This window comes from Tiliqua scincoides, chromosome 8, assembly GCF_035046505.1.
Source record: "Tiliqua scincoides isolate rTilSci1 chromosome 8, rTilSci1.hap2, whole genome shotgun sequence".
NCBI classification, from domain to species: domain Eukaryota; kingdom Metazoa; phylum Chordata; class Lepidosauria; order Squamata; family Scincidae; genus Tiliqua; species Tiliqua scincoides.
This window is the reverse complement of record NC_089828.1, coordinates 34,885,174-34,899,279: the sequence shown is the minus strand read 5'-3', so window position 1 is coordinate 34,899,279 and position 14,106 is coordinate 34,885,174. Positions and strand designations below refer to the sequence as shown.

The 14,106-nt window shown below is 45.5% G+C and overlaps 1 protein-coding gene across 1 annotated transcript in view; it reads left to right on the top strand.

Moving 5' to 3' along the window:
* ABCA7 (ATP binding cassette subfamily A member 7) overlaps positions 1 to 14,106 on the top strand; it is a 62,408-nt gene that overhangs the window by 22,430 nt on the left and 25,872 nt on the right. The window contains exons 18-29 of the mRNA XM_066636588.1: positions 700 to 871; positions 1,957 to 2,088; positions 3,049 to 3,188; positions 5,064 to 5,201; positions 5,710 to 5,939; positions 6,746 to 6,818; positions 7,292 to 7,494; positions 9,447 to 9,489; positions 10,415 to 10,513; positions 13,071 to 13,225; positions 13,367 to 13,491; positions 13,621 to 13,719. Of these exons, the coding sequence (XP_066492685.1) occupies positions 700 to 871; positions 1,957 to 2,088; positions 3,049 to 3,188; positions 5,064 to 5,201; positions 5,710 to 5,939; positions 6,746 to 6,818; positions 7,292 to 7,494; positions 9,447 to 9,489; positions 10,415 to 10,513; positions 13,071 to 13,225; positions 13,367 to 13,491; positions 13,621 to 13,719 (1,609 nt within the window). The remainder of the gene's footprint in view (positions 1 to 699; positions 872 to 1,956; positions 2,089 to 3,048; positions 3,189 to 5,063; positions 5,202 to 5,709; positions 5,940 to 6,745; positions 6,819 to 7,291; positions 7,495 to 9,446; positions 9,490 to 10,414; positions 10,514 to 13,070; positions 13,226 to 13,366; positions 13,492 to 13,620; positions 13,720 to 14,106) is intronic.

Sequence of the window (14,106 nt, the reverse complement as noted above, 5' to 3'; positions counted from 1 at the left end):
AGGTGCTTCCAAGTAGTTTTCAAAGCCAAACCTGTGTTCAGTGCATGCAGGTGGCATTTTCCTGTCTGGTGTGGTCTAGTCCTAGGGTTTCTCAAAATTTGTGCATTCGTCAAGTGACTCTGGTCTTATCCCTATGTCTGGAACTGCATACAAGAACCCCACTAATCTCCTGCTTAATCAGTTTATTCCATCCGCTCTCCTTGGCTATCCCCTTATGCCTGTACTGCCTCTGTGTTACTGCCTGTTTTCCTTTCTTCAAGTCCCTCTTCAAAACCCTCTTTTTTCTGTGAAGACTTTGGCACAATCCTCATTCCCCATTGTATGTAAGCATAAGCACATTTAATGGAAATTTGTGTTTTGTGTTTTGTAAAACCAAACCTGTGTTTGGTTTTAGACTGTATGCTCCTTGGGGCAGGGTTCCTGTCCTCTTGTAAATACAGTAAGTGCATCACATTTTTGAAGAGAAAATGTCAGGTATAAGATATGGGCATCTAGTGGTTTGTTCTTGGGTGGAAAGTCTGTGTGTGGGAAGCTTACCCTTACTGTGAATGAAAATGACTTCATTCAAATAGGTTTGTAAGCCTTCTTGAAGACTTAAATGGTGGAAAGTGGGATATACATCCATTAATTATAATGAAGTATACAGATGCAGAATGGAACATCTGGACTAGTGACACCTTTCCCCTTCCTTTTCCCCAGTGCTGGTGGAGGAGCCTCAAGAGAACTTGAAGGTGGGTGTCTCCATCCGCAACCTGGTTAAAATCTACCGCAGTACCAGCAAAATTGCTGTCAACGGACTGAGCCTTAACTTCTACGAGGGCCAGATAACTTCCTTTCTGGGTCACAATGGTGCTGGCAAGACCACTACCATGTAAGTCAAGGCTGGAAGGCATTGGGTGATCTTGAAACTTGGAGAGGCTATAGCTCAGTGGTAGAGCTATGCATGTTAGAAGTCCCAGGTTCAGTCCCTGGCAGCATCTTCAGGCGGGCTGAGAAAGATCCCTTTTGCAAAAGCTGAAGAGTTGCTCCCAGAGCTAACTTTACTGAGTTAGAGAAACCAAGGCTCTGATTCAGTAGGAAGTAACTACATATGTTCCTACAATCCTTGTCTTCAAGATATTATGGACATCTCCATCAATGTTCCCTATAATTTGCCTGGTGCTTGCATCAAGGCAGCCTTGGAGCAGAATTTGAAGCCAAGTGATTCTGGGAGCCACTTGAACAGTCTGAACTGAGTGTTTGCACTCTCTGTTAAAGCAAAAATGACATATCCTGGATATCGTTGCATACAGAGCCAACAGCCTTTTCCCCCATTTCACTGCCCTCATTTGTAGACGGTGAAAACTGAGGGCTCATTAGCTAGTTTTGAGGGCCTAGGTGGGCAATCATAGGAGGCCTTGTTCCCTTTACTTCCCTATCTGTGTGGTTGATGGCTGTCGTTTCTCTCTCCACCCCCCTATTTGGGAATTATGTTGCATGGAACTGGATCCTCCCCCCAATCCCCAGGTGGTTTTGTTTTGTTAAAGCAGAGACATTGCCAGTTTAAGCATATCCATCAATCATGCATTTTTTGGTCACATGTAGTTTGACCTTTGGTGGTGTTCATGCACATGCTTGAATTCTGATGCACCTGTCAGTGGGGAATAAAGCATTGGTCAGTGAAGCATCTTTATGTATAACTTACGACTCCCCCCCCCCCAAAAAAAAGTGTTCTGAGCCAGAGAGAGTATGAATGTGCTGTGCTTTGTTGAGTGCTCTCTTGCTCTAAGATGCACTCTTCTGTATATATCAGCCAAGGACCATCTTGAGATTCTTTATATACTATATATTTATGAGTAAATCTATTTGTGTGTTTTTTTTCAAAGGCCTGTTCCTTGCATGACTGCCGAGGGAGGCTATTTTTGGTGCATATTTTTCCATTTACACTCCCTCCCCATGTCGCCCCCTGAATTCCAGGTCCATTCTGACTGGCCTCCTGCCTCCCAGCTCAGGGACAGCTTACGTCATGGGGAGGGACATCTCCTCGGATATGGACATCATACGGAAAACCATGGGAATGTGTCCTCAGCACAATGTCCTCTTTGACATGTAAGGCTGTTGGGAGGGGCTTTGGAATGGGAGGTGCTGACCAAGGTGGATGATGGGAAAAATGAAGGGAAGGGGAGACACAAACCACTGTATCTTTCCAGCAGTTGGATCTGATGGTGTCTTGACATATGGCCTTCTGAGACTCTCAGGACCCTGAAGGCTTGGGAGGGATTGGGGTGTGGTTTTAGCTCAGGTAGGTGAGGTCAAGGGGCCAGAGGTGGAAGACAGGCTGGAAGATGGTGGACTAGCCAAGACATTTCTGCATTGCAGCTGGTCAGTCATGTTGCTCAGACTGAAGCTGGAGCATGGAACCAGCCTGGCCGCTATTGGTTCCTCTTGTCACTTGGACTGAATTGCTGCCGTATTGGCCCTGACCTTAAGGCTGATGCTGCATTGTAGCAGAGATACAGTACCTCCCTCTGCGTGAGAGCTCCATTGGTGGCACAGGAAGGAAAGCACTGTGTTCTGCTACCTGGATTCTTGGTTCCAGACTGCCAGATCTTACAGAGATCTAGTGTTTCATGACAGCTAAGAAACACCAGTATGAATCGGGAAGTCCCCAGAGTGAATCTCCCATTGAACTTCCTAGATGAACTTAGACCATTCACTCCCTACTAGTCTCTTCTCCATCTGCAATGTGGAGATAATAGTATTTGCTTACAGGGCTGTTGTGTGGATTACTGAGATAATGTATATAAAATGAGTTCAACACTTGAAAGGCATTCTATAAATGCTTATATTTATATGTCTGGCTGTTATTTCTCTGCAGCTGATAAACTGGGAGCTCACTAGATTTTAAAACTGGAGAGGTTGCCTGTCTGAAGACAAGCAGATACTTGAGCTGGATAGCAGGCAACCAGTCCAGGTGCAGCACTGATGGGCTCCAGCTGAGCTTCAGCTCTGCTCTGCAGTATGTTTAGGGTGCTCATTAATCCTGCCCTACCCAATCTTTTTCTCCAGCCTGACTGTGGAGGAACATATCTGGTTTTATGGGCGTTTGAAGGGGCTGTCCGGACAACAAGTCCAAGAGGAAATGGAGCAGATAATCCAGGATGTGGGGCTGCCCCATAAGAGACGGGAGCAGACTAAGAACCTGTCAGGTGAGTTTTGGGGGTATGGATCGGGGGGGGGGGGAATAAGGAAATACACTGGAGATGGTATATTTATATGTATTTTTCGTTCTGTGTAGAGAGGGGTTATAGCTCAGTGGTAGAGCACCTGCTTTGCATGCAGAATGTCCATTGTTTAATCCTGGGAGAAATAATTGATCCAGTTTGTGGCAGTTTTAGAAGTGCAAGACATAAGATAACAAGGATTCCTATCATGGTGGTGATGGAAACAATTTTAGACCCAGACCCAGGGTGGGGGACTGGCCTGAGCTGAGGATGTCATTTTCCTGTGTCGACTTGGTATGTTCTGATCTTGGAAGACTGGGTGAGATTGGCTAGAGCAGCTCATAATTGGATAAAATGTTTCCTGGATGCTGTGCTGCTAGCCGAGAGAGAGGGAGAGAGGTAGTCCAGGGAACTTTAGGGTTTGTAGTTTGAGAAACAGAGAAATGTACTTTCTTATCTGACATGTGCTTTCCAGAACTACATGTCCCAGAGTGCTTTGATTCCTCCTGGCATTTCCTGTGTTCAGGCATAAGGAGTCACCAAAGTATGGTCGAAGGAAGGAGAGGCAAGCATTGTAGTATCTGGGACATGAACTTAGTCTTGTTCCAAAGTGGAACCAATGCTATAGGAATCCTCCACTGTTACTTTGTCTTAATTTCTGTATTTTGTCCAGAATGTGGTGCGTGTGTAGTTTGCTGCAATCTTCCCTTCTTTGATTATCACTATGGTGCCCCACCAGCCTCGTGCTGCCAAGGTTTGCCATGGGTTTCCAGGAGATACCTGGTGGTGATGTTGCCGCAGTGCACTTCCTGAGAGCAGGCACCCTGTCTACTCATCAATTGGGATGGCTGATAGTAGTGGTTCCTTAAAGTAGTGGTTCTCAACTGTTTGCCATGGCACTTGAGGGTGCTGTGGGATGCCTCCTGGTGGCCTCTTCTTCCTGCTGTCCTAGACAGTGCCATCTTAGATCTTGTGGGATCTCACACAATTCTTGCAGGATCTCGCATAATCCAAGATGCTGGCGCTCAGGAGAGCTGAAAGAAGAAGGCACAGTGACTGATAAGTTTGGGAACCGCTGCCTTAAAAGGAGCCAGAAGAGATGCAAGGAGGAAAGCAAGAAGGAGGGAAAAGACCAGAGGAGGAAAGAAGAACAGGAGGCAAACTGGAGTGAAGCAGAGAAACAGAAGAGGGTGAAACTGAGAAGGGGTGAACACTGAAGGATCCAAACAGGGAGGAAAAGAAAGGCTGGAAGAACTACTCCAAGGGCCTTTGGAAGGAGGAAAGGCAATAGAAAAGAAGCCTTGAGCAGTGGTTCCTAACTGGTGGGTCGTGACCCACCAACCTGGGAAGCACCAGCCAAAGCCCCTTCAAGGGGTGAGGAGGGGGAAGGCAGAAGTGTGATTCCCCAGGATCGTGCCACTGCTGGGACATAAGGGGGTAGCAGGAACTGCAGTGGGGAGAAAGGGAGAGTCTAGGCTATACCCTGGGAAGTGTCTGGCTGCTGGACAAAGGGGCATGACAAAGTTCAAGTTCAGGGATATGGCTGGAGAAACAAGAGAATCTGACTTTAAAATCTTCCACTTGTTCTCTCCTTCTACTGCAGTGCATTTTGCACTTTGGTAACATGGAAGGAAAGAAGATAGAAATGAACCAAAAGCTGAACTGAATGGCGTAGCCTTTATTTCTGAAATAAACATCTAGATCTTCTTCTTGATAAACTGTAGTTCAGCAGGAGTGAAATTCAGGAGCATCGCTATTTAGAGGACCAAAAAAGGACTGGAAATGGGGAAACCCACCCTTTAGAAAAATTGAAGGGTCAAGTGCTTGAGGCCATGTTTTTGTTCTTTTTTCCTGGGGTAGGGGGAATGCAGCGCAAGCTATCCGTAGCCATTGCCTTTGTGGGTGGCTCTAAGGTGGTGATTCTGGATGAGCCCACAGCTGGTGTTGACCCCTACTCTCGTCGAGGCATCTGGGAACTACTGCTGAAGTATCGTGCAGGTCTGAGCTGGGTGTTGCAGGGAGGGCTGCATCTTGGGGCAGGGAATTGTGGGAAGACTGCCATGCCTATTTTCACCCCAAAGTGCCATAAACAGAGGTGGGAGAAAATGATGATGATAAAAATAAAAACTCATCTCATTTTTGATTTATTATTATTATAGATTATATGATTTTTAAAAATTATTAAGGGAGATTTGTGAATAATGAATGTGGCTGCATCTGCTGACAGTGTTTCACCTATATCACCTACCTAGTACACTTTTAAAGTGATAATAATAGTAATTATAATGTAAATTTTGAATAAAAATACATAACACCACTTTTTGCACTTCTAATTTTGGAAAAAACCGAAATCTGCAAAAAAAAAATAAAGCTATTTTCTCCCACCTCTAGCTATAAATCAAGTTTTTTCTAATAATTAAGAGGAACTAAACAGGTTCAGGTGAAGTTGCTCAAACAAGCTTGCTGCTCTTTGTAAGAGCCCCTTCTCCTTCTGCATCACCACCAGGTCGGACAGTCATCCTGTCTACCCACTACATGGATGAGGCGGACCTGCTCGGCGACCGCATAGCCATCATCTCGCAAGGACGGCTCTGCTGCTGTGGCTCCTCACTCTTCCTTAAGACCAAGCTGGGCACTGGTTACTACCTGACTCTGGTGAAACGGGAAGTGGGTGGGGCTCGCGAGGCCACAGGCCCCATGGGCATCGCCAATGGTGTTGTGTCTCCTAGCAAGAAGGTAAATATTTCATGTCTTGAGATGTGTGGCTAAATTAAGTGTGATGTGGGAAATCTGTGAATTGGATTGGGGCCATGATGTGGGGGCAGAGGTCTGTGGCCTTCCTAGGGGGATCCACGGGTACAAGTGACCCTGGGTGGCATAGCTCCACTACCACATTAGCCTTGCCACCCCGCAGGCTGGCCACATCTGCTGCCTGGATGCTTCAGAGGCATTCTGAAGGCTAGAGAGGCTGTGCGTGGCCTCCCCAGCTCTCAGAAAGCCTTCTAAGGCCTCTGGAGGGCTTTAAAGCCTCACATTGGTTTTCACATGAAAAATAGATTCAACTGTTTAGATTTCTGAAGCTCCTTCATAGAAGGGTTGAGATGGGGCTACTTTTTTGTGATAAGCATAACATATAGCCAGGCTCTGTGAGAGTTGGACTTTGATCTGTGAGTCATACGTTCAAGTTTAGCTCTACCATGGTTTTATAGAATGATGTTGTGATGGGGGGGGGGAGGTTGAAGGCTCTTTTAATATGCGTGTTCAGGCTGAGCCTTTCACCCCAATCCTTTACATAAGAACAGCCCCACTGGATCAGGCCATAGGCCCATCTAGTCCAGCTTCCTGTATCTCACAGCGGCCCACCAAATGGCCCAGGGAGCACACCAGATAACAAGAGACCTGCATCCTGGTGCCCTCTCTTGCATCTGACATAGCCCATTTCTAAAATCAGGAGGTTGCACGTACTCATCGTGGCTTGTAACCCGTAATGGATTTTTCCTCCAGGATTTTTTCTCCATTTTTCCTCCTTTCTCTCATTGTAGGCTGATAGTGATTCAGAAAGGAGCTGTGACACTGGGCTGGGGAGTGAACAGAACAGTGAGTCGAATGCCATGGGTGAGTCTGCTTCTTCCTGTGGGTATAGAGATGGGTTTCAATCTGGGACACGAATTCTCAAGTCTCACCTACAAGAGATTAGAGTGGGGAAAGGATGTTGCTGCCGTGTTCTGCTTGTGGGTTTCCCACAAAGGCATTTGTGGGCAGCAGGGCCCTGGACTAGAAGGGCTTGTGGGTCTGATCTACCAGGGCTTGTTGGTGTCATAGTAAGTAGAACTTCCATCTTGAGAGCCAGTTTGTCTCTGAATTCTGGTTCCTGGGGAGCAGAAGCCCTGTAAGGGCAACTGTAGGATACCTGCTTGTATGCTTCATTGAGGCACCAGGCTGGCAGCTGATGGAAAGAGGATGCTGGATTACATGGGCCTTTTGGTTTGTCCCAGCAGGGCTCTTTTAGATCTTGATCTTGTGCTAAGTCATCCTGCCACAGCAGCTCTCCCAAACCAGCCCCATAACATTGTTTTGGTTGTTTGCAGATGTGCCCCAGCTTACAGCTCTGATACAAAAACTGATCCCTGGCTCTCGATTGGCCGAAGACATTGGCCAGGAAGTCCTCTATGTCCTGCCATACGGTGGAGCCAAAGACGGGACCTTTGGGGAGCTGTTCAAGGAGCTGGATGCTCACCTGGGTGAACTTGGCATCTCTGGCTATGGCATCTCTGACACCAGCTTGGAAGAGGTATTTTGGAAATGGCTTGCCATAGCAGGATGTTTTTCCCAGAGGCCAATACAAAATTTAGAAATGTCAAGCTAGGGAGACCTTTGAGGTCGCCTTTTCAGGGAAGAATGTTTTGTCAGTTTTGAATTAACTGGTTTTGTTTCCAGACTGGAGCCAAAACACTGGGAAGCCTCTGCTTCATTATTCATTACCCTGTGTTGGGCTGCAGCATCTGTTCTGCCTCTTTTCCTCTCTTTATTAACAATGCACTCATGTGCAGCAGTAAAACACTACAACAAGCCAATCTTGATTTGATCCTAGGTAAGATAGCATCAAGGCCCTTTTGTGTGGCACTTTGCCAGTGCTTTGGGCTCAGTGGTAAAACAGACTGCACAAAAAGAAACTTGATGCAGTCATGCCTACAATATTTCTTTGATGCTGTTGTTCTTTGTTGCATATTTAACCTTTTAAAATCACCTTGGACATTACAAGTAATGGAAAGATGAGATATAAATTTATGAAATGCATGTAGATAAAATCTCCCACTCTGCACCCATCTTAGTTCCAAGATAATTTTCCTCCTCATCTTTTTTTTTTTCCCCTCATTGGATTAGGCACCTGGTATCATAGAGGAAGAGAATTAAGAATGACAATCACCAATGGCAGGGATGGCTGTTTATTGAGAGAGAGAGAGAGAGAGAGAGAGAGAGAGAGAGAGAGAGAGCTTGAGCTTCATTGGCATAAACTCATGTTCCAACAAATAAGTTATTAAAGTAAAATAAAGTGTAAAATAAAAAGAAATATAAATTTTTTTAAAAGGGTCATACACGAATTTTAAGGTTAAAATACAAATAGTACAAATAAACCATATTACACCGGTCTATTTCCGTACTTTTCTACAACTGACAAAAGGAAATTAGCAGTACCCTGCAACACATCTATTGGGCCGTCATTTAATAAATATACATGTTTCAGCTGCTATGAGAGCTCATTCTTTTTTGCTAGGTTACATTCTAGAGAAATAGAGTGCATATCAGTATGAGTTGGGCAAGAGAAAAATATATAAGAACATAAGAACAGCCCCACTGGATCAGGCCATAGGCCCATCTAGTCCAGCTTCCTGTATCTCACAGCGGCCCACCAAATGCCCCAAGGAGCACACCAGATAACAAGAGACCTGCATCCTGGTGCCCTCCCTTGCATCTGGCATTCTGACATAACCCATTTCTAAAATCAGGAGGTTGCGCATACACATCATGGCTTGTACCCCGTAATGGATTTTTCCTCCAGAAACTGGTCCAATCCCCTTTTAAAGGCATCCAGGCCAGTCGCCATCACCACATATGAGAGAGGGTTTCAGCCTGCAGCAAAGGGCAAGGGCAGTGCCGGTCAAGAAGAGGAACCTTATGATACCTTCCTGAGTTTACTGAGGAAGGAACAACATTAAATCTAGGTTGTGTAATTACACGATGTTCCTTAGGATTAATCAAAAGAGTCAGATAAGGAGCCATCTGATTGTAGGCTAACAGAATGTGGAAGTTTGAGGGGGAACAAGTCCGTGTGGCCTGGCTAAGGAGGATTTGAAATTCGATGTCCACAAGCCTCTGTTTAACTTTTGAAAAGAGTTCTGTTTCCAAAGACAGGACCAGATGGTCAAAAAGAAGACCCATAGATTCTATTTTCTTCCAGTCTCTAATGAGCCAGACAGGGGTATTATGTTCAGAAATCATGAGGTATAGCAGACTACCCTGGCTAGTGTGAAAAAGGACATGCAGCCAGTACTTAAGTGTTAGCTGCCACACCCTAGTCTCGAGCAATGATTGCCCCAGTTCTAAACAAGTAGCTGCATAAGGTGCACATCTAGGGAGACCCAGTATACTCCTAAAGAACTTAGCCTGAAGAAGCTAGAACGAATGGTTTATTTCTATTTATTTTGTTTTGTGCTGTTTAGTTTGTTTTATTTTCTCTTCCAGATCTTCTTGAAGGTGGCTGAGGACACTGGCGTGGATGCAGAAGGTGATCTATAGGCTGCCTGTTAGCAGATGCTCAGAATTTTATAGAGTTCTTGAGCAGAAAGGTTGCCAAGATTTGTATTTCTGAACCTAGAAATACAAGTTAAGGGGGGGGGATCTTGTAATGCCTCAAATTTGAGGAAAATTTTGGGTGGAACCTAAGGCCAGTCCATCCATGAGGCCCAAGCAACAGATTGGTGGGGGTGCCCATCTCTGCCCAATTGCCTCCACTGCTCCTCCCCCTCCTCACACTCCCTGGATTGGAAAAGGAAGAAGGGCACAGAGAGGAAGGGGAAACATGGTGGGGAGTGCTGGGCCAGGGCACTGGAGAGTGGGAGGAGCAGAGGATGGCATGTCATTGGGTAAGGGAGGGGCAGCATTTGGCATTTCACCTCAGGCATCATGGTTGAATCTGGGTGGAAGCGAAGCTTGGAAGGCAACGGAGCGGACTTGGAGGCTCCTGGAGGTGAGTAGGGCAATTTACAATGCCAATTTCCACACAATTTTGAAAAAAACATATTTGGCTTTTTTGGAGCCAATCTGAGCCCAGCAATAGACTGAAGAGCTACCCAACTGACAGCTCCCACCTTGGAGGCCTCCTTCCTCATCCCATTTGCTCCATTACAACCTCTGAGATCTACCCAATATAGTTGCAGTTAAAACGTTTAAAACCTCAGTGCCTTAAGTGTAGATTTTTCCCTAGTAAAGGAAATAAGCTACCTCTAAAACCTGGAGGTTGCATGCAGTCATCATGGCTTGTATCCTGTCATTCACATTTGCTAATTAAATCTGTCCAACCCCTTTTTAAAGGCATCTAGGTCAGGTGCCATCAGTAACATCCTGTAGCAAGGAGTTCCACAGATCAATAACGTGCTGGATAAAGAAATATTTCCTTTTGTGCTTCTGTTTCCTCCTCATTTTTTTTTTAGGTGATGCAGAAAAAGCCCCTCAGAGTCTTAGAACATCCACACCAGCTTCTGGCTACACCCTTGGAACACTCAGTGAGGACACAGAGGCAGCTGATCAGGGTAAGGGGGATAGACATAGCTGGGCTTCGTGCTCTCTGCTACTGCAGCAAGTGATAGGTTGTTGGGGAAGTTGGGGCAAAGCTGTGCACTGGACTCCCTGTGGCTCCCTGATGGTGCATTGGTTGCTACCACTGCCTTCTATACTGAGAGTTTAGGGTCACACCAGCTTGATGGGTACTGTGATAGGCCTGGACCCATCTTGATCAATGCTCACCTGGCTGACCTCTAATGCCATCTCTACTCTGGTACTGTTGGGGCTTCAGGTCTCAATTTCGAATGGAAGGACATCTGCCTTGGCTCATCTGAGCTACTATATTAAGAGCCACACTCAGGTGCAGCAGAATTGCCTTCCCCAAGACTTCCCCATTGCTTTTTCCGCCTTGAGTGCTCTTTTCTGGAGTGGAAAGTCGGGATATAAATTCTGCAAATAAATAAATAAGACCTTTGAGTCTTTATCCCTTTCTACACCCCAAGCGGTATGGAGGAAATAGCTCAGTGGTATAGCTTTACATGCAGAAGGTTCCAGGTTAAATCTCCAGCATTGGTTAAGTAGGATTTCATATAGCATGTTTTTCCTAATTCTTTGCAGAGCTTCTACCTGTCATGAGAGTCTACAATTTGAAAATGCTTGAAAAATTTCAAAATAAAAAATAACTTTAAAAAGAAACATGACTAAAGAATGAGAAGAATATCATTACAGTAAAAATGTTGGAGGTGGATGATCCCATAGTTTCCAGATCTGGTGTAGAATTCTTTCTTTCACATTTCTAGACCTTATGGAACTAGAGAGAATTTTTAAAACAGATATGTATGTGGGGGGAGGGGAACAGAACTTCCAAAAATACCAGGACTATTTCAGCACTGTGGACAGCTCCTTGTCTCTTTCCTCCCCCCAGCTATTGTTTCCTGCCCTGATCCTTCCCCCCTCCAAGACGGAAGCTCTTTTCATTTCGCCTGTCCTTGTCCAAACCTTGTACATTCTTTGGAAACCTGTGTCGGAATAAATGGTGTGCAATTTCTCAGAATCTGGCATTTGTTGGCATATAATTTGGAGGTGGAGGGGCAGTGGTGGTGCCAGGACAAAAAATATTGGGGGAGGGATAGGGACGGGCTAAGTGAATTACTTGGGGCAGGGAACAAACAACCTTTTTGTCCCCATATTTTAAAACGGGGGGGGGGGGCAGTATTTTACATTCCTGCTCTAATCCGAAATGTAAACATAACTGAGTCACTGGGGAATCTATATGCATATTGATGCTTGAAATATATTTTGATTGTTGATAATAAAGGAAAGGACTCTGCTTGAAAATTATTATTATTTTTTCAAGTTAACAGAGGTTATGGGATGGCGGGGGGCAAACTACTTGTCTGGGGATACATGCCCCTCCTCTGGCACCATCTATAGGTGATGGGGAAACTTTCACACAGTTCTGTTTAGTGTTAACCTGATGCCAGACATAATGACATACACTGCTAACCTTACTCCTGTTCTCTCTCCTTCCTTCCTCTGTCTTTATGCTAAGTCGAAGGATGTAAGAAAGGTAAAAAGTTGCTAGGTGTTTTCTTGTGGGAAGTGAGGAGGGAGAGAGAAGGCCCTCTTTTCATGCTGGCATTATGAAATTATGAAACTAGGTTCATATAATTATGGACCATCTCACCACCTTTAAAAGTTCAGTTGATGGTAACTTGTGCCAGGGTCTTCTCTATGGTGATACCAAATATGGGGAGCTTCCTGCCTCAGGAGATCCCAGTTGCCCTACCTTCTCTTGTCTATTCCAGACCAGGCTGTTCTGTCATCCTTTGAGTTGATTTTGCTTATTTTTTAGGCTCTTAATTTGTTCTGATTCTTCTGCTGCCTTTTAACGCCTGTATTTTGTTCTGATGTATATGGGTTACTCTCATTTTTATTTTTCTGGACAATCCTTCATCAGTTTTCTTTGCATAGAGAGGCAGGATGGAAAAAAGACAACCCCAAATAAATATCTGGTGTGGTGGATAGAAGAGGGGTTGTCAGTTCTAAGTTGCAAAAGTCGTTTGCAAATTTATAAAGAAGTGTTGCAGAATTTCTATAAGGCACTGCAGCACGTGTGTGTCCTTGTACTTGGGCTCCCTCCAACCAAATTCCTGCCCCTGACGTGCTTTGCCACCAGCAGACTTGTTCTACTGCAAGCCCAGTGGACAGAGCTCTGTGACTCAAGGACTCCACTTGGGCTACAGTGCTGGCTTACCTGATCATCCAGCCAGCTGACTTTTAAGGACCAATCCCAGCCTACCAGACTCTGTAAAGTCCCAGCCTTTAACTCATCTGAGGTATGAGACCCGTGCTTAAGTGCTTTGCTCCCTTGGATTTTGACTGTTGTTGGTGTTGCCTCTGGTCCTTCTGTTTCTTTCGCTTTTCTGGCACTCTGCCTCTTTTGGACCCTGCACACCTGTTGCTGGTCATTGTGGCCTAACAGCCAGCATTTGGACTTATATTCAGGACATTGCTGGGTCATGGTACCCAACAGCCTGGAGCCTGGCCTTTGTTGAGACCTGACAGTCTTCTTCTTGTTGACAGTGGATGAAGCAAAGGAGACGGATCTGCTGCGTGGCATGGCTGCCCAGGGCTCCCACCAGTTGACAGGCTGGGCACTGACTTACCAACAGCTCCGTGCCCTCTTCATCAAGAGGACCTTATATGCCCGTCGCAGCACAAGAGGATTTCTTGCGCAAGTATAACAGCTGTCTTCTCTTGCTTAGCTTGAAGAGAGAATTGGGGGGAGCCGGTTGTGGGGGGAGAAGACAGTCTCAGGTGGTTCTGTGTGTGTGTGTGGGGGGGGGTGTATACCTGACCTCTCTGGGTTCCATTTCCAGATTGTGCTTCCAGCCTTCTTTGTGTGCATTGCCCTGTTCTTCAGCCTGATCGTCCCTCCTTTTGGGAAATACCCCGCGTTGCATCTTGAGCCTTGGATGTATGGTCCTCAGCTTACCTTTTTCAGGTATGCTTGCCTGGTGATGTCATTTTCTTCAGGTAGGTTTAGATGGGGGTGGTGCAATCTAAAATTGACAGTCTTGATGTCAATCAAGAGAACATCATTTCTCATTTGCATCTCATTGCCCACCCCTAGTGATGACTCCCCAGGGGACACAGACTCTGCCCGACTTCTGGAAGCCCTTCTGGATGATCCAGGTTTTGGCACAAAGTGCATGATGGATGCTCCAGAACTGTGAGTACTCCTAATTTGTGTCTATGGCCTCTTTCTGGTCCTCCTTGAACCATAGAGTTTGTCCTAGAAGGCAAGGTGAAGTCTTTATACTATATTAATTAGGATGGGAGGCCAGTCCCAGAGGAATTTCCATCTAGGAAGCAGTCCCCTGTCCATTGACCCACTTTGGATTCATTCAAATCAAGGCAGTTTATATCCCCAAGAAACAGATGGGGAGTTGAAACAAATCTGGGGTCCATTCAGGGTCATTTTCATTGATTCAATTCCAATTCTCAGGTGCTTGCTTTGAAAAGTGCTTCCCTAACCAGTTCATGCACTTTGAACCTGTTTAGATAAATTTCATGTGGAATTATATCAAACTTGTTTGCTTACATGCAGTGAACCCCT